Below are 19,528 nucleotides of genomic sequence, written 5' to 3'. Positions count from 1 at the left end.
TGGTCTAAGCTCAGGAAATGTTGTACAAAGGGGATGTTTGGTCTGTCCAATGTACTGGTAAACACGTGCAAAATAGCATGTAAACAACGTAAGTGGTGAGGCAGTCACTATGACCTTTAACAAAAATATGTTTTCTTTTAGAAAAGGAAGTAAACAAATCTGTAGAACAAGATAATTACACATTGTACATCTGTTCCTAATACACTTGAAATTCCCAGGGAATCACAGTTCTTTCATAGAGGAGTGAGCTCTCTCCAAATCTTTTAAGTTTACTCTGTGCTAACAGGTTTTTAATATTTGTGTCCTTTTTAAACACAATGGAGTCTGATTGCGTCAGTTCTCGACCAAGATGTGGGTCACATAATAACACGCTCCAATGTCTATTTAAAATATTTGGCATCTTATCAGCAGATTGGTTATATGTGGTAATAAATTTTGGAGGCCCCTGATTTCCATTAGTTACCATACTATTCGTGTTTAAAGCAGACTCCGCGTCCTTATTTTTCACTTTACTCCTCATTTTAGAACTATGCAGCAGAGACTATTCGAGGATTTAACCTTTTGAAGAGAATCATCAATCCATTTTGTGTTATATCCCTTAACCAAAAACCTAGCAATTAGAATCTTTGTTTATCAAAACCACTCGGTAGAACCGTTTCTACTCAGCCTATTACATAATAAGCACCAAGGAAACGTAAAAGATTTGAAGGGCGTTCACTCCTCTATGAAAGAACTGGGATTCCCTGGGAATTTCAAGTGTACGAGGTGTAATTATCTTGTGCTACAGAATTCCTTTACATCCTTTTCTAAAGGAAAATGTCTTCTTGTTAAAGGTCATAGTGTCTGCTTCACCACTTATGTTATTTATATGCTATTTTGCACGTGTTTACCAGTACATTGAACGGACCAGACATTCCCTTGGTATAAGATTTCTTGAACAAAGACGAAGTATAATCAATCAGCACTTCAGTTTCCCCAGACACTTTATATCTTGTCACAATAGGGACCCCAAACACTTGAAGGTTATGGGACTTGAACATATCCCGCACACACCTTGGGAGGTGATAGGTTCAAGTACCTCTACATGAGAGCATCCCTTTGGACTTATAGTTTAGGTCAGTGGTTTCCAACTTTTTTTTTTTGGTAAGGAACTTGAAGTGAAATTCTGAGGAACCCCCAACCATGTCTAATAGCAGCTCTATGATAAGATGCATTGTAAATTCTTCAGTATTTGATACAGTTTTCAAATGACCAGAAAATTGCAGGGAACCCTTTAGGGATGGCCGGGGAACCCATGGGTTCCTAGGAACCCTGGTTGAAAAACACTGGTTTGGGTACTATTTGCCCAGAGGACCTCAATAAATGTATTGACACCAGCATTCTGGTATAATTAATGTCTAGAATTTATAGATATGGCTAAATCTACATACGTGTTTTTTAATACATATGCACATTTTTCTGGTTTAAATTTTTTGGGTCTATCATCAGTTTTGTTTTTTGTTTTTTTGTAGATTTTAACTTTTTGATTTGATTTTTTTTTTACTGAATGTTATATATTTCTTTTCTATTAATTATATTCTTTTTTTTATCATGTATTTTCCATGTACAGATCTGTCATTTTTTTAATATGTTATATTCTATATGAAGTATTGTCTATTCAATCTTTTGTGTCCTTTGCACCTCTCCTGTTTAGACCAATGTAATTATCTGTGTTTCAATCAAGGTGACAGCAATTATATTTCACTATTTTGATCTAACACCTATTTTTATGCATTGCCTGGTAGTGCCCTGCGGCTGTTGCCGGTAAACCAGGGGGTATTTAATTTAATAGAGAACTGGATAATAAAGATTATCCCTTAGGTGCATCAGAGTCCATGAAAGAGTCGCTGCCAGAATAGTGTTATAGTGATGAGGAAACTTGTGAAAGCAGCTGGCCCAGCATAGGGCACAAAATGTTGCTTAACTCACGGTTGTGGGGAGTAGTGAAGTGTGGATCTTTTCCTCAGCGTCTCTGGCCGTGGCGTTGCACCGCCAACCCCACCGCAGCTGGAAGTCTGGTGGGGCGGTCACGCGACTGGTGGTGTCCTCCTCACTGTATGATGAGAGCGGGCCGTGAAGTTCCACGCCAGCTGAGCTTCTAGTCCTGGCAGTGAAGCCGTTAGCTCCGGCGTGCAGGCAGCATGCTGTAGGGTGGTCACGTGACCGGCAGCTCTCCCCTCCGTGGGCGGCGACTCCGCGGCGTGCAGTCCAGCAGACAAAACTGTATGAAGTCCTCCAGCAGCAGCAGGAGAAATCGCGGAGCACAGCCAAATAAACAGGACAGGGTAAACGTGGGTGGTGACTTCAAGAAGGTTTATTGAACAGACAGGTACAGCTGCAGGATCATCTAACGCGTTTCAGCCCGGGGGCCTTTGTCAAAGAATTTAATTTAAATTTACAATTAATAGGATTAGATAATCCCCTGTGTTGTGTAACGAAACGCGTCAGGTTACGTTCATTCACATCACGTTAACGGAGGTCTGCGAGGGCGAGTGGCAAGCTGAGTGGAAGTCCGAGTTGTTGCAGACGGTGGCAAAGCACTGCATGAGACGGATAGACTTTGCTTGCACTCTGGGACTGCGGCTGCTCAGATAGTTCCAAAATCCGGTATCATTGCCATTTGAGCGGATTGAGGCGCTTGAGTGTACATCTCAGCTTGCACATTTTAAAATAACATTATTTGTACATTTGTAAGCTCTGGAGCACACCTCTGTCTATCTCTGTCTCTGTGTCTCTCTCTGTCTCTCTCTGTCTCTGTGTCTCTCTCAAAAAAAGTGTATTAGAATCAAGATATAAAAAAATGTAGTTAGTGCACTTCTGTTTATAGTGAAAGATGATGTTCTCTATTGAAAAAAAGTGCAGCATAAACAAAGTAACAAAAAAAAAATCCCTCTCAATCCCTAAAACCAAGAAATGGGTTCCTTTACACAAGTAGTTTTCTCCAAAAAAAAAGGGAGTATAGCATGGCACCAAAAATGAAAGAGAAACACAGAAAACCAATGGCCAATATCTTCAGGAACATATATCTACTCGCATTTTTTTGAAATCCCAAACTCTGGCAATTCCTCTGTGTACATGTCTGAAAGGTGAATTTAGTCTTGGGACACACAGAGAGCCGCAATAGTATAGATGGTATAAACACATTTATATCTTTAAAATCTCAAGAGTGCATACTCGCAGTTGGTACATTCTTTAAAACACTTAGAAAAGCAGTGTCAAGCAGAGTGGGACTTCCTGAGTCTACGACCCACCGCAATCTCACAGTCTATGGGAATGCTGGAGTCTCACGTGACCATCCCATCTGTGCTTCCGGTAAACGCCGCCCGGAAAAGAGGCGGTGAGATCGTGGTGGGTCTACGACTCCGATATCACAGATCTACGTTCCTGATGACATTGTGCCATTGGTTTTCTGTGTTTCATTGATATATTCGGGGCCAACCCACGCTCACCTTCTTTGGAGAAAACTATAAGTAGTAGTGCTACTGAAACTCCAGTAAATACAGACAAGGCTGGCGAACAATGATGCAGCTTCCACGCAGAAGTGATTTGAAACAAATATGGAAGGTATTAAAATTCAATGGTACAGTACAAGGGGCAAATATAGGCATTGGTGGTGGTGCAAACCAACATAGAAAAGCAAAAACTATCTTACAAAATATAATCAAATGTTCAACACTAAGTGCAAAAACACATACCAAATTATTCCAAAAAAGGAAGAGGGAGGGTAACCCTAAAACAGTCTCCTTTGAACACCCTTTCTTTGCTTGTATTTTACTTATCTGTGGTTTGCATTTCTATAACATTTTGTATGTGTTTCTACGAATACAGAGCTGTTTGACTTTTAGAAGATAGAAGACTTGGAGAACCGGAACATGGAAAGCACTGCTCCAATAGCAAAAAAACAGGGATCCAGACAGGAAAAGTCGATGACAGGTAATTTATTTACAAACTGGAACCACTAACAAAATTCTTTGAAAAAGCGCCCTGTACGTGAATCATGTCACAGGACTATCTGTGTGCAACTCAATGTTGCTAGTGGTTCAGGTTTGTGAATAAATTACCTATCATCAACTTTTCCTGTCTGGATCCCTGTTTTTTGCTATTGTAGCAGTGCTTTCCATGTTCCTGTTCTCCGGGTCTTCTATTGCATTGTGGAGATCGCACGGTCACGGAGGTCGGAATATACGCACCCAGGTCGGGTGAAGTGAGTAGCTTATGGCCATTGTGGCAATTATTTATTCATTCATTGACTTTGTTCTATCTGTTTGGGGTTATCACTGGCAGTGATTATAGAGGGAGTGGTTGCTCGGGCCCCCTGAGTCTTCACTGGACTGCATCCCAATTTGCTTATATACCCCCCTCCTCCCCTTTCAATGCTCAGTGTTTGCTGTATAACCTTGTTTTTTCTGGATCATTGCCAGACTGAATATATAGTACATTACAGGGAACACGTCACAAGATTTCCATATATAAAATTGACCCACCTCTCACCCGTACCTATCCTTCATTAGTCCCAAATCACTGAATATATGGGCATTACATTGTGATCAGTGATACTGGGATTCTGCTTCAGCTGTGCAGAACTAGCTTGGGATTTTTTAGTCTCGACTTTTCAATTTACTGTTTGACTTATCAGTGTGCAGACTTGGGTTTGCCCCCCTTCTTTATGCATGCACAGGGGGTAACATTTATCATTCAAGTGAATGGCCTGAAAGGCGTCTTCCAGCACCAGAAATTGTCTGATGGAAAAGCACTACTTTGTAAATATAGGGCACGCAATATGGTTAAAAGAACAGGCTCAGTACTTTATCATAGGTGGGCTCAGTACTTTATCATGAACCCGTTGGTTTCTTTTGTTTTACTCCAGCTTTAAATTGACTCATTGTAAATACCATTGCCAACAATTGTTTATAGAATAATTCTTGTACGTTGTAATGAACATCCTTATGCGAATAATGAACTGTTTTTTTTGTAAGTATGATTGGAAAAATTACAGGAACTAATTGGTATGCAATAACTCTTGTATGTTATAACTAACATCCTTTTTTTTCTTACTTCATTCAAGTATCACGGCATAACGGTGGTTTAAACATCAGGAAACAACCAACGTGAGATGCAGCTACAATGAAGTCATGAATTATGATGCCTTTTAAACAATGTGTTATCGAGAGGTTTTCAACACACTGTGATTTTTTTTTTTTTAAATAGCAACCAAACCCCTGTTTATTTAGCCTCTTCAATGGTGAGATTGAAAGTATCAATGCTTGTATGATTTCTCTTAAAGGAGTTGCGCATGTAATGGATTCAATCTTTATAGTAAATGAAATGCTGCCAACTTTGTATGCTTTACAAGTTCGATTCGATTAAAGCAAACAGAATACATTCCTCCCCAAATTTTAATGTCCTCTAATATAGAGGATAGCAAAACCGGAACACTTTAAGATAATCGGTGAAGAATCAGCATTTGTTGTCCACATGAATTGCAATAAACATTGGAGGTAAATATAAATTGTTCAAATGTTATAAAGAATCTCTGATCACATACAGATTATTATGGTACAATTAACCTAACAAAAACAGATATTCAACCTCTAAATAGGATTTATATATATATATATTTCATTACCCAGAATCCCTGGCTGCAGTAGAAGCATTGTTTGCTAAGCGATAATGGAGAAAGACCGGGTTCTAGACCTGTGGGGGACATGCAAATATACCCACAAGTGGTATTTTTATTTACTATATAAATATAGAAAGATAAGGGCACTGAGGGAAATAAATGTGAAAACAAAATATCTAAAGCGTAGGTGATAGCAGACCCTAGATATGTGCTCTTGTTGCCTAAAGAAAATGTGGATTTTTAAAAACCAAGGACACAATAACTATTGCTGATGAGAATAAATGTAGATAGTGCAAATGATGGACAGATGTCAATAACATAAATTGACTCCATAAGTGGCCTCTCTGAGGGAATTCCTAAAAATTGACCCACTCTTGTCATGAAGGTTAAAAATGTTCGGTGAGGCCCCTAGGCAGAATATATTGGGCTACATGTTTACCAATGTCATTTACAAAGGATGTGTGCCTAGTTCCATGTCAAATAAGGGATTACTCATCCTGAGTTGACGGGTAATGTACTTGATGAAAACACACTAGAAGTGTATTAATTTTGTAAAAAATAAATAAATAAAATGGAGCTAATTTAAAGCTGCAGTTCAGGCAATATCCTGCATGTGTTTTTTTTTAATAAATCAGTTCTGTTGTAAGAAAAAATACTTTTAGCATTTTCTGTTTTAAAAAAAAAAAAACAACTTTGAAAGACCAATTTTCTTGTATTCTATTTTAACAAGCATGCTTGTTCCTATAGCAACGATTTACATTTCCCATATTTAAAGATGTCGCCAAACTTTGCCGATCAATAGACGGAGAACGAATTGACCGCCAGCTATGCAGTTCTTTAGGTAATTAGAGATTGCCCACATGAAACTATTGAAGTAAAAAAATAAATTAAAAAAAAAAGACTGAACTGCAGCTTTAAGTGATCTTATATATGGTGAATTCTAAGAAGAAGAAAAAAGGTATAATAAAAACAGTCCTTTGTGTCAGTCCTTTCAAAAGTAGAAATATAAAGGTAAATGGCATCAAGAAAATAATCTAGATCTGCAATATATGGTAGTAACTACAGTAGGTGAACTCGGTGTCCACTCCCTGTATATAATTAGAATAATCAGGAATAGTTGAGCTTAATAAGTAGTTGATGGCTTCAGTACAAATGGGACTAAGGAGAGACACCAGTATGCTCAAATCCTCGGTGTCTTCAGGAAAAGATATTTGTTGTCTAATATAATTTGTAAAAGACCCTATAACCGCTTTTTGTATTATTGGTAGTAACTACAGTTAACTAAATATGACACTTGCTCCCTCTGTAAAAATAGGAGACCGAAGGAATAAAAATGTTGCCAGTAAATGATATCTTAAGTGCCAATTAGTCTGATGTTACGCACCAATATGCTAAATTACATAGCTATAGCTAAAGTGGTCACAGAGAGGCCACTTATGGTGTCAATTTACGTTATTGATCTACATCTGTCCATAATTTCTACAAACTTCATTCATTCTCATCAGCGCTAGTTATTGTATCCTTAATATTAAAAAATCCACATTTTCTTTGGGCAATGAGTGCACACTTCTACGGTCTGCTATCACCTACGCTATATGTGATATTTTGTTTTCTTGTACAATTAACCGACCCACTTATTTTAAATTACTTTCATAAACCTCTAGACATGTAGTTTGTCTTCCTCTGAAAGAAACATCAGACGTTAATTTAAATTTTGAATTTTTATTTCATCACTCCTAGTCCTTTTATTTTTATACATTATTTGGATACTTGAATCTTCATATCATTCTCATTTTTTCCTCACTACGGTTTATTTGCATCTATACACGTCCCATAATCCATGACTTTTCCTAGGTCTTACTACTATAGCCTGGCTTTCTTTTACTGTCCATAAATATTTTCTCAATGTCCAAACTAAATGTGTTTCCTAACAATAGGAATGTTAAACATACTTGAAATATGTAGCTTTAATGGCATTATTGTGGTAGTAACAAGCACATTAACTTTTACTAATCTAAGAGCTGGAACAAAACGTTTGTTTACAACATTGTACTACAATTTGATAGATTCCTAATTTGCATTGTGTACATATATGGAAATACAACGTCAACTGATAGCATACTGTTATTTCAAAGGGGCCGTCCCACCTAGGACAAAAGTGATTTAATTCTACGTTTTTAAGAATGTTTGTAAAGATTATATAAACTCTGCAAATCATTTATGGATCTCTTTTCCCACCAGTAAAGGGTCTACATTTATGAATTTCCTATGGATACCATCATTAGCCAAACCGTTAAGGCTGGAGAATGTGTCTCATAAAACAATTACAATGATCCTGTGGGGAAAGAAAAAATAGGTTTATTTTTCACAGAACCTGAAGAATAGATTTTTTTCCTCTTTAAAAGCAGCAATCCCCCTCAGAAGCCTATATCGGTTTAACTCCTATAATGATATTATCTTGCCCCCTGGGCATGGCCTGCTCTTTTATTTATTGTTAAAGTTTTTCTAGTGTTAAATAGCAGTGGTTTGTTGATCTCTAGCTTCAGACTCATCGTGGTAACCTTTAAACTGCTCTGAGAACTTCATTTTAACTTCCTGAACACTTTATTTTCAACACGTGTACCAGATTTAAAAAATAAAAACAGCTTTTGAAATGGCCCTTGAAAAAGAGCTAAAGTAAATTAAAAATAAATTTAAAAAAAAGTCGGTCATCTTGGACTGTTGCTTTAAGGGTTTTGTATTCTTTTAAGAGTAAATTACATTTTTGTCTTAAGTGGTAATTTCCTTCTACCCAGGGATTTGGAATTTGCTGGGTATTTTGGATATCTGTTTACTGTGAATATGTAAATATTAATAAAAGCATTTTATTTCAGATGTTCTACTCCATTGTATTATATGACAAAACCAACAGAACAGAATTACTTACACATCAAATATCATGCCATAAAATTTCTGTCATATGCTAAATTATAGAATTGTTTAAGTACAGGTCTTCTTGCACGCGGTGTCGACAGTATGCATAATGAAAAATGAAGATTGCCATACTCTGCTCAGACATAATAAACCGTCACCAAGACATCACATTTACGAACAGCTTCTCGTTTGATGTATGTCAGTGATTATTTTGCCTTTTCAAGCAAAGAGCTATTCATTATATTTTGCTAATGGTTTTTCTGTGCAAACATGGCTATTTTTTGCATCAAAATGCATATTTCAGCATTCATTAAGCAATTTTAGTCAGTGTTTTTCCACAAGGGTTCCTAGGAATCCGTGTGTTCCCCAGACATCCATAAAGGGTTTCCCTGCAATTTTCAGATCATTTGAAAATTGTACCAAATAGAGAAGAATTTACAATGTATCTGATCTCAGCCACGATGTTAGAGAGTATTGGGGTTCCTTACAATGTATCTGATCTCAGCCACGATGTTAGAGAGCATTGGGGTTCCTTACAATGTATCTGATCTCAGCCACGATGTTAGAGAGCATTGGGGTTCCTTACAATGTATCTGATCTCAGATACGCTATTAGAGAGGGCTGTGGTTCCACAGAATTTCACGTTGGGTTCCTTTACCAAAAAGAAGGTTGGAAACCACTGAGTTAAGGCATGTCAAACCCATGAAAATTAGATTATTTTGGGGCCATTTGTTTCTGGTAATGTAGTACCATGCAATATGCAAATGTAATAAGTAAAAATTATTATAATGCTTTATTTGCATATTTTACAGGTATATTGTGGTATAGGTTAACTTTTACAGAAACCCCTCCCCACCACCCCCGCTCTTCCACATTATGCAATCATATGACAACTGGGGCCTGAATGCCAGAAACTTAAGTGAAGGGGGCTCTACTTCCGTTTTGGTCGGGCTGACCGCACCAAGTACTCAGCCTGATATGCCCCATGAACACAAACAGGTACCCATGGCCTATTGGAACATCATAAGGGCCGTGGGAGTGTGAAGGCCCATGCCATGCCTGGTACAGCATAAGAGCACGTTTAATCAGTTTTGGGGTATATAAGTAAATGGACCTACTCTTAAATTGGTCTCTTCCTCTACAGGCCCAAATACCTTGGGGAGGCGAGATTGCTGACGGTCACTTTTCAGGCAATGGTGCATCAAATTGGGCAAAAACTTAAATGAAACGTTTAATTAAGAGTCCCCTATGGGTATTATGCATCTCAGTCTCCCAGCTGCAATAAAAGAGGCAAAAATGGTGCAAAAAATATCACCAATATTGAATACATTTTTGCGCCACTTTTGTAAAAGATTATGGGGGATATTCATTCAACTGCAATAGTGCCGATCAGGGAACTGTTGCACGAAAGCTCCAATTAATGTCAATGGGAGTTTCCATGCAATAGTGCCCTGAACTGCCCTATCGCAGGTTAACGAAAAACCTCCTATGTTACATCAGCTCCCAATAAAGAATCTCGCCAATAACAGTATTAGATTGCTCCTTAGAAAAGATATCATGATACACAACCTGGGTAGAGAACATGGTAAGAGAGATTACTTTGAAAAGAGTAGGTTAACTAGTGGTACAGTTTAAAAGGTTCATTTTAAGTATGTATTTAAAACTTGAATAAAAAATGTGTTTATGTTTCTTGGGTAAACCATCATCAGTGATTGTATAAGCCCTGCAAATAATCTGTGCATCTCCTTTCCCAGCAGTAAAATGTGCCTGGCTATTGTTTCATTTCCTTGTTATGTACGAAAAGGTAATTTTAAAGAATACAAATCCATAAACTTGTAAATATGGCAAGCTGACACTTAAGAGGAGTTTGGCTTTCAGCTCCACCCTTTTGTGAAGCAAAAAAAAGTCTTTAATAGTCATGTACAGTAAAAGATGCCAATGTGTAAATGGTAATCCTTAGTTTGGCTACTGTGCAACGGTTTGATAATTATGATCAGGTACTTGTAGCTAGAGACCAGCCTTTCATTGACCAGCTTTGAACCCATATCTGCCTGCAGTAATCCCTCAGCCAGTACAAAATATCTGACTGCAGTATATTTTGGGTGTTTTGTGAACTACTGAAATCCTCAGGGATAATCATTTTATTTCATATAGCGCTTTTGTCCCATGGGACTCAAAGCGCTTCACAATTACATTATAGTGCACAGTATATAGGAATTTTACAGACACAGTCCCTGCCCAGATGAGTTTACAATCCATGATTTCGGTGCTTGGGACACAGAGATAAAGTGACTTGCTGTTTTTGACACAGAGAAATGAAACAGGTTCCCCTGCTTAAAACGCATTGCCATTGTTTACAGAGTTAATGCCTTTACTCAGCCACTCCTTCCTTGGACCACAGCTTGTGGACTAATGGTATTTAGGATAAAGATCAGCAACTCATTTGACAGCCTCAAGAGATTATCAAAATCCAGGTAAGTATATACTGGTGAAGTTGCAATACAATGCTGAGGAATGGGAAAAATAAGCACCAGAGTTTTACAAATAAACAATTCAGTGGATTATACCTAATGGATTTAAACTGACACAGGAACACATAATTAATTTGTAACGAGAAATGCTATATTTGGGGTAGGTACAAGGAAACCTTTAATATATTGGCAATAGCAAAGCATGCTTAAATAGAATTTGCAAGAATTAGGGAAATTGAGGAGACTTGACAGGTGATTCTTATCAGGTGTCATTGTGCTGTTTTTCTTAACCGATTAAATACCAGTATGGATAACCTCATTGTTGCACTGTTTTTGTGATATCTGTACATTTCAGGGATCACTCTTGTACAACATACTGCTGACTACATATAATGCATCGCAATACGTGATTTTACCATAAACCAGATGCACAGAAGAATAGCAAGGAAGTGCAACTTTGTGCCCCATATGTTGAAAACCAATTTGTGTGTGTTGTACCGTGGATCTTTTTCGCACAGAAAAAAAGTGATAAGGAGGTGGATATTGAGGCTGAGTTTGGAAGTTGTCATCTTAACAAAAGGTCCATGAGTGCACCGAAGCATTGATCTTTTTAAATCAAAACATTGTAAAGACCCCTGGCCTGCCATCATCTTTGTTATATTTGTGATACAAGGACCCCTCTGAAAGTGTGGAATCGGCTGGAAGAGCACCCGTGGCAGAGTACAGTATAGTACTCCTACCCGAGGACATTGCATCCATATGTATGCACATAGTCTCTCTAATGCTTCATCAGTCGCCAATTTATATGATTAACCAGCTGTGCATTTGATTAGTGTTAAGGGTAAATTGAATACATCTTCATAATTCATTCATTACTATTTAATTGGGTTTCTTTTAACACTTGAGACATTTATGTACATATAATTTAACAACGCATGAGAACATGAATAATGACATACCAACATATGTTGCTAATGATTTCAGGAAAGTAAATTAGTTAACGCAATGCACTTGTTTTATTTTTAAAAACAGAGCTGTTTATACATAATTCCCATTGAGTTTGTGATTATTTATCAGTTCTTCTGCATCAAAACTGACGCTAACCGCCAGGACCAGATTTGTCAAACAAAACAAATGGGGGTTTTTTTTTTTTTATTACTTAAATTTTTATTGATCATTTTTTTACATACAAAATAAGAATTAACAAAACATATAACAGATAAAAAGGGGGGATCGGGAAGGTGGGAGAGGGGTAGCATTTGTAAAAATATAGCATTGTACACAACAATTTAATTACCTCATGTATCACTCTGTTCCAAATATTGTCATCTATATATGGGGATATACCTGCATGGCGAAACCAAGGGGCTCAAATCAAAGAAAATTGCGAGGTAGAGCCGTTCAGATAGGCTGAGAGTTTTTCCATATAAACTATATGCCAAATTTTGTTATTTATTTGGTTTAAGGATGGAGGGGCAGGTTGGTTCCAATTTTTGGCAATTATACACCGTGTTGCATTTAACATTTGGGCTAGTACTCTAGCTTTTTTTCGGGGAATATTGGCTATTGGCTTGCCTAACAATATATATACTGGGTCATGTGGGACAGTGATTTCCAGGATCTTGTGTATTAAGGTGAACACTTCCGTCCATGTTTGTTGGATTTTGGGACATGACCAGAATATATGCAGAATATTCCCCACTTCACAACCACACCAGCACAAAGGGGAGACCCCTGGGAGAAAAGAGTGCAGTATGGCAGGAGTCATATACCATCTGAATATTAACTTGTAAATATTCTCTTTTATTACAACGCACGATGAATTTTTGAAGGCAGCTTCCCAGATGTCTTTCCAGGTATCGAGATCTATACACTCGTTAAGATCTTTTTCCCAGGATAGCATATATTTATCGGGGGTGTGATTGCTCTTGATAGATTATAGACTTTGATATATTCTGGAGATAATGCCCTTTGTGTGGGGCTGGTGTAGACACCAGTCCTCAAACAGAGTTAAAGTATGGGGTTGACTTGATTTGTAGACTGATTGGATATAATGCCTAACCTGGAGAAATCTGAAAAAATCGGAAGAGGGGATATCATGATTCGTTTATAGAGAAGCGAATGGGGGGACTTTCCCTTGAATGAGAATATCTTTGACTCTCATGAGTTCTTTTTGAACCCAGCTATGGGAGAGCGGGTTTTCTGTGTAAAAAGGAAGATAGGGGTCCGAGAATAGGGGTCGCATGAGGGAAGGGGTACCGGTTAGTTAAAACTTGGATTTGAGGGAGTCCCAGATATTACAGACAAAGGATATCACCGGGTTCTTGAAACTCTCGGGTGGTCTAGACTTTTTGTTGAGCCAGAGAAGATTTTTTATTCTGCATGGGGAAAAAATCAAATCCTCTATCTCGACCCACCTCCTTTCGGTTGGGTTTGAATGCCAGCTAACAAGTTGCCCTAATTGAGCTGCTCTATAGTAGTTTTGTAAGTTCGGAAGGGCTAAGCCTCCTTCTGATTTGGACTTATAGAGAATATCTTTGCAAACTCTGTCGCCTGTTTTGCCAGACAAACTTCAAAAAAAAATTCTGAGTATTATTTAGATCTTTCTGACAGATTTTAACCGAGAGAGTTTGAAAGAGATAGGAGTCGAGGTAAAATATTCATTTTAATAGTGGTTATTCTCCCAAACCAAGATATTATATATGGGTTCCAAGTGGCTAAGTCCTTGACTATCTGGTCAAAGAAGGGTTTAAAATTTGCATTGTATAAAGTTGAATATTTTTTGTTAGTTGAACCCCTAGATATTTAATATGGTTCACGTTCCATTTAAAGTCAAAATTTAGTTGGAGTAATTTTACTAATTCTTTAGGGAGATTTAAACTAAGGACCATGGATTTGGAATGATTAATTTTATAAGCTGAAAGTGAGCCGAATTCTGATAGAACATGAAAAAAGTTAGGAAGGGATGTGAGAGGTTTTGAAAGTGTCAATAGTATATCGTCTGCAAAAAGAGCTATTTTGAATTCTTCCTGACCAACAGAAATACCCGCAATATTGGGGTTCATCCTTATCTGGCATGCTAATGGTTCTATGGCTAAGGCAAACAACAAAGGTCAGAGCGGACAACCCTGCCTAGTACCATTTAATATTGAAAAGGGGTCAGACAAAGAGCTGTTCGTCCTCACAGTGGCCGTTGGTATGGAGTATAGTGTGTTTATACTATTTAAAATTTTGGTTGTGAATCCCATCTGCGAAAGTGTAGCTGACATAAACTGCCAATCTAATCGATCGAACGCTTTTTCTGCATCTAAAGAGAGTAATAGAGATGGGCACTTTGTAAGATTTGCTACGTGTATTAGATTTACTGTCCTCCTTGTGTTGTCAAGGGCTTGTCTGCCCAGGACAAACCCCACCTGGTCCGGATGAACCAATTTAGGGAGGATAATATTTAATCTGTTGGCCAGGATCTTTGCGTATAGTTTTAGGTCTGTATTTAACAGCGAAATAGGTCTGTAGCTAGAACACAACAGAGGATCTTTCCCCTCTTTGGGGATTACCACTATGGTAGCTTGGCGCATATCTCTAGGAGGGGGAAGGCCTAGTTGCATCTCATTGAATACTTTTGTAAGAAATGGGAGGAGAGTTGTGAAATATTTCTTGTAATAAAGATTAGAAAATCCATCCGGACCAGGGGCCTTCCCAATTTTCAGGGATTTTATTGCTTCCATCATTTCCAGGGGCTCTATAGTTTTTTCAAGGTTTGTGATGTCATTTGGGTCTAGAGTGGGGAGTCGGCATTCTGCTAGATAATACCGAATCTTTATTGCTCTTTTCTCTTTAGCCGAGTCTCCCACTAGGCCTGGTAGATTGTAAAGGGATGTGTAGTAGTCCCTAAATGCATCACTTATAATTTTGGGGTTGTGAGATCCTGAGCCATTTTTAGTGTAGATGTTATGAATTTTAGCTTTAGCTTGTTTTTGCTTTAATTTACGTGAAAACATTTTATCTGCTTTATTACTTTTTTCATAGTATTTCTGTTGAGTCCATCTTATAGCTCTTTCTGTGTTTGACACTAACAAGAGGTTTAGTTCACCCCTCACTGAGATTATTTGCCTGTAATTTTTCCGAGATGGGTTTGACTTGTGAATAAATTCTAGCTCTGATAATTTTTGTGTTCGTATTTCAATTTGTTTTTTTTTTTGGGTTTTTTTCGAGAAGCCAGGGCAATCAGTTTGCCTCTTATCACTGATTTGTGGGCTTCCCAAAGGGTAAAAGAGGAAACCTCTGGGGTATTGTTTATTTCAAAATATTGGGCCAGATCTTTTTCTATTAGTTGGAGATTTTGTTGGTTCAATAGTAGGGATTCATTCAAGGACCACAACCTTGTTATATTTTTGGGAGTGAGGCCTACTAGTCTGGTTATAAGTGTAGAGTGGTCTGACCAAGCAGAGGGGGCGATTACTGCTGAGGAGATATTATCACTAATTTGTTGGTCTATTAGGATATAGTCAATTCGAGAATAGCTATTATGGGGGTGAGAAAAAAAGGAAAAATCCTTTACTTTGTTATTTACTAATCTCCAGGAGTCTACCAACAGCAGCTACTTGGTCATAGATATGAGACCCCGAGTAGAGGGAGCTATTTTTTTGTGGCTGTGGGAGACTGGGGGATTTATCTAAATTTGGGTCCATAATTGCGTTTAAGTCTCCTGCTAAAATTAAAAGGCCTTTCTGGACGGAAAGGATTAAACTTTTTAGTTCTTGGAAGAAAGATTCTTGATTGTCGTTAGGGGCGTAAGTGTTGACTATTGTTATATCGGTAGAGTCCAGTGACCCAGTAATAATTAGAATTCTTCCAGCGAGGTCTGGGGGGGGGGGTTTAACCACGGTTCCTCACACTAGTATCAGTTGTTTGCAGCAGGTAGACTATTATAGATTACTCCTGATTTGTCACTTAGAACCGTCTGTGACTCCTGTAGAAACAATTAAATGTGATAGCTTTCCATTTCACAAATTATCCATATTGGAAGCGTTTGTCCATATTACATAGTATCCATATTGGAAGCGTTAGTTCAAAGATTACAGATTAGATCTATTTAGGACATGCAAATGTACTGATTTTACATTTTTAAAAATCCCACAGTTTTTGCATAATGCAGAATTTAATTAGGTTATTAACCTACGCAATTATTTTTCCTAAGTCTAGTTTTTTTTTGTCCGCTTCGAAGATATGGATCAGTCACCGTTTTGAAGATGTGAATCAGCGAGGGGAGCTGGAGATTGCTACTCCCAGAGGCTTTTTTGGGATCCAGGCAAAATGCAATGAAGGTTTACATCTGGATGGGTCAAACATTGGAATATCAGAAAAAAAAAATTCAGTTTGATCAAGACCTCTGATTATCCAAAGTATACAAAAAAGGTTGTTAACCTAGGTGGTGCATCTTCCTCTGAACAAAAAGACCAGACACCCAAAACAGAATAAAGATAAATAAAATAAAAATAAAGAATGAATCTTACAGTATATAATTGAGAAAGCATTTTCTTAAAACTTATTTTCTGACAAAATGTAGCGCTTTATATTAGAAAAATTTACCTGAAAGTATAAAACCCCACATTCAATACAAACACCATTAAACCCCACCACACATAATTAAAATCTCCGTAATGTATACCACACATTAATATAATTTCTATAAATTAAAGAGTTCAGAATAAGAAATATCCTACACGGTATAGTTATCAAGCTGGATAGAGTGAATTCCAGAATAATTCAGATGAGTCAATATTGAACTATAATCCAATGCACTTCAATAATAGACACTAGCGACAGAGGGCTGAATCCTCACTGGACTATTCCAGTGACATCAGTAATTCTTACTTCGCTCTTTAACTGCACATCACAGGAGATCATTGAAATTCTTTGCCATTAGCGGCTCTCCACACTGCATGGTAGGTGACGTCCCATCCAAAGCATCATTTGGTTGCGTCTCAGATAGCACATCCGCTCAGGGGTATTGACCCCTCTCCAGCCCAATATACAGCAGCAGGTGAACAGTATTAGGAAACGCAAAACACACAAGGAGGTAAATGTGCTTTGATATAAACAATCCAAAATAATATGAAAACTAGGCATCTGTATGTAACCTTTTTATCCCATCCCCCCTAAGTGAGATGGGGGTTCTCTCCTTCTCTGGTTACTTCAGGTGTAATGGTGCTGCAACCTGCTGGTAACAGGAGGGCTGAGGGCTCCGTGGTGGTGTGGGGAGAGCCGGGACAGGGGACAGATTACCTTTGTTCCTCCAGATGGTGCAGTGCCTCCAGCCAGTAAGGATCCTCTGGGGTCTTCAGGGAATAGACCCTCACTGACACTCCTCATACCCAGAGAAATGAATCCACACAGCAATGTCTTTTCTTGGTGGCTTTATTGCAGATAGTTCCAGCACAGAGAAACAGTCTTTCATGATCAGTCCTTTCTCAACCTAGCTCAGAGCCCTGACTAGTAGCATGATATTCTCCCCCCCCCCCTTCCCCTCAGCGTGGGGGTAAGATAGAGACAGGTTTCTTCATGTGTTGTCTCCTCTCTATCTCGGCTCACCCTCAGCACTGACTAATTGAATAACTGACACACTAATTTAGGGGACATGTCCCAATTTGAACATCTCAGGGGAGTGTCTCTAACTCTGACTCATTACAAGCCAAAGCCGGATACAGATTGGCCCACACACAGCAGGGGGCATTCCAACCAATATCCACCCCTTTGATTAGCAACCTCAGAGTTGCAAGGCCCGCCCTCGAATATTGCTACAACATTCAAGGCTGAAATACACATACAGGCCTAAAACTGGATTTAACCTTTCCACTGCCTGCACTAACAGGACTGACAGAGGAAAGGTCCAGAAGCAGAAGTAACTGCCGGGAGGCCATGTTACATGTAAAAGGTGGCTGAAGGAGCAGCTCAGTCAGTAAAGGCATCAACTACTTAAACAATGACACAGAGTTTGAAGCATGGGAACCTACTTTATCTCCCGGTGCATTGGGCACCAAAAACAGAGATTATAGGATCATCTGGCCAGGAACTGTGTCTGTAAAAAGTTACTATGTGCTGCGTACAACGCATTATACTGTAATTGTGAAGTGGTTTGAGTCCCATTGGGAGAAAAGCGCTATGAAATAAATATGCTAAATATGGCATGGAACAAAACAAAATATGAGGAGATACAATAACTGGTTACAAAAAGCAAAATGAAGGGGGATACTGCAGCCAAAGTTGGCGTTCGAAAACAAGCAACAAGTGTTTCACTTTAACAGCAGAACTTCCTCCTGACCAAGTAGATCAATTCTGCATGAATCACTGTTTAAATGGAGTCCAACAGGAAGTATTAATAGACCAATAATACGTTACAAAACTATATTCAAATATGTTACACAACTGAAGCAGGGACTGGAAACAAGAAGACTGACTTTAGAGCAGGGGAGTGTGGTTCAAAAACCCAGTGTTTTTCTTCTGACCTTAAACAGGTCACTATCTACCGGTGACTCAGGCACCAAAATGTCACTGTAAGCTGTTACGGGAAATGAATTCATTGTATCTGCAACATTCTATGCATAGTACTGCAAGAGGGGAAAAAAACATTGAAAACAGCAACTCCTCATTCAGAGTGGGGATTAAGTATTACATTCATAAACCAATTCTGTTTCCATCTGGAGTAGTTTTTTTAAATTAAAATCTCCCTGTCTTACGCATGCTTTAATATGATAAATCCCATGAAATTAAACCCTTGATGGTGACATAAAACCTGTATGTTGTCTTAATTACAAGCTTTGCAGTTAGGACAGGAAAATGTAGCCAATTCGTTTCTGTTGTTGTGATGGAACAAAATGACACCTTAAATATATTTCAAATTAAGGGTAATCTGCGCGGTTACCTGCAGAACGAGTGAAATTACACCTTTTAAATACTCATTCTGTAACACTCCCCAATTGTTATCAAGGATTTCTTTAAGATTATTCTGGTGGACGCCATAATCCCCAAAGAAACAAAATCACATAAAACAGATTATCCTTGCGTAATTATATAATAAATATATTTTTATATTTTCCTGACCTCCAACAGGCCTCAATACTACTTTAGAAGCTGAACAATGATATTGACTGTCATTATTGTTTAATCTTTTCTCTTTGTAGTGGAGGAAAATGTAAACAGTAGTGTAGGACAGGGGTGCACAAACTTTACTTCCCCCCCCCCCACCCCCCTGCTTGCGCCCCCCCCTCTTACCTTCTCTCCGGCATCATTTGATGCCGTGTTTTCATAGCGATGTGCTGCCGGAACCTGCAGGAGAGCAGGTAAGAGGCAGTTACAGACAGTGCCTGGGTGGGTGACTGACTGCCTGTGTGGGTGGGTAAATGACTGCCTGGGTGGGTAACTGACTGGGTGGGTGGATGAGTGGGTGATTGTCTGGGTGGGTGACTGCCTGGGTGGGTTGGTG

General features: G+C 38.5%; 1 protein-coding gene across 1 annotated transcript in view; it reads left to right on the top strand.

Annotated features, from left to right (window-relative positions):
• The window catches only part of CXADR (CXADR cell adhesion molecule), a 52,614-nt gene extending 46,740 nt beyond the window's left edge, over window positions 1-5,874 (top strand). Inside the window, exon 8 of the mRNA XM_075593962.1 lies at window positions 5,105-5,874. Coding sequence (XP_075450077.1) covers window positions 5,105-5,128 — 24 coding nt within the window. The 3' untranslated portion in view covers window positions 5,129-5,874. The remainder of the gene's footprint in view (window positions 1-5,104) is intronic.
• Window positions 5,875-19,528: the final 13,654 nt, after the last annotated feature.

This window comes from Ascaphus truei, chromosome 3 (genome assembly GCF_040206685.1).
Source record: "Ascaphus truei isolate aAscTru1 chromosome 3, aAscTru1.hap1, whole genome shotgun sequence".
Lineage (NCBI taxonomy): Eukaryota > Metazoa > Chordata > Amphibia > Anura > Ascaphidae > Ascaphus > Ascaphus truei.
The sequence above is the reverse complement of the archived record's forward strand: the minus strand, read 5'-3'. Positions and strand labels throughout refer to the sequence as shown.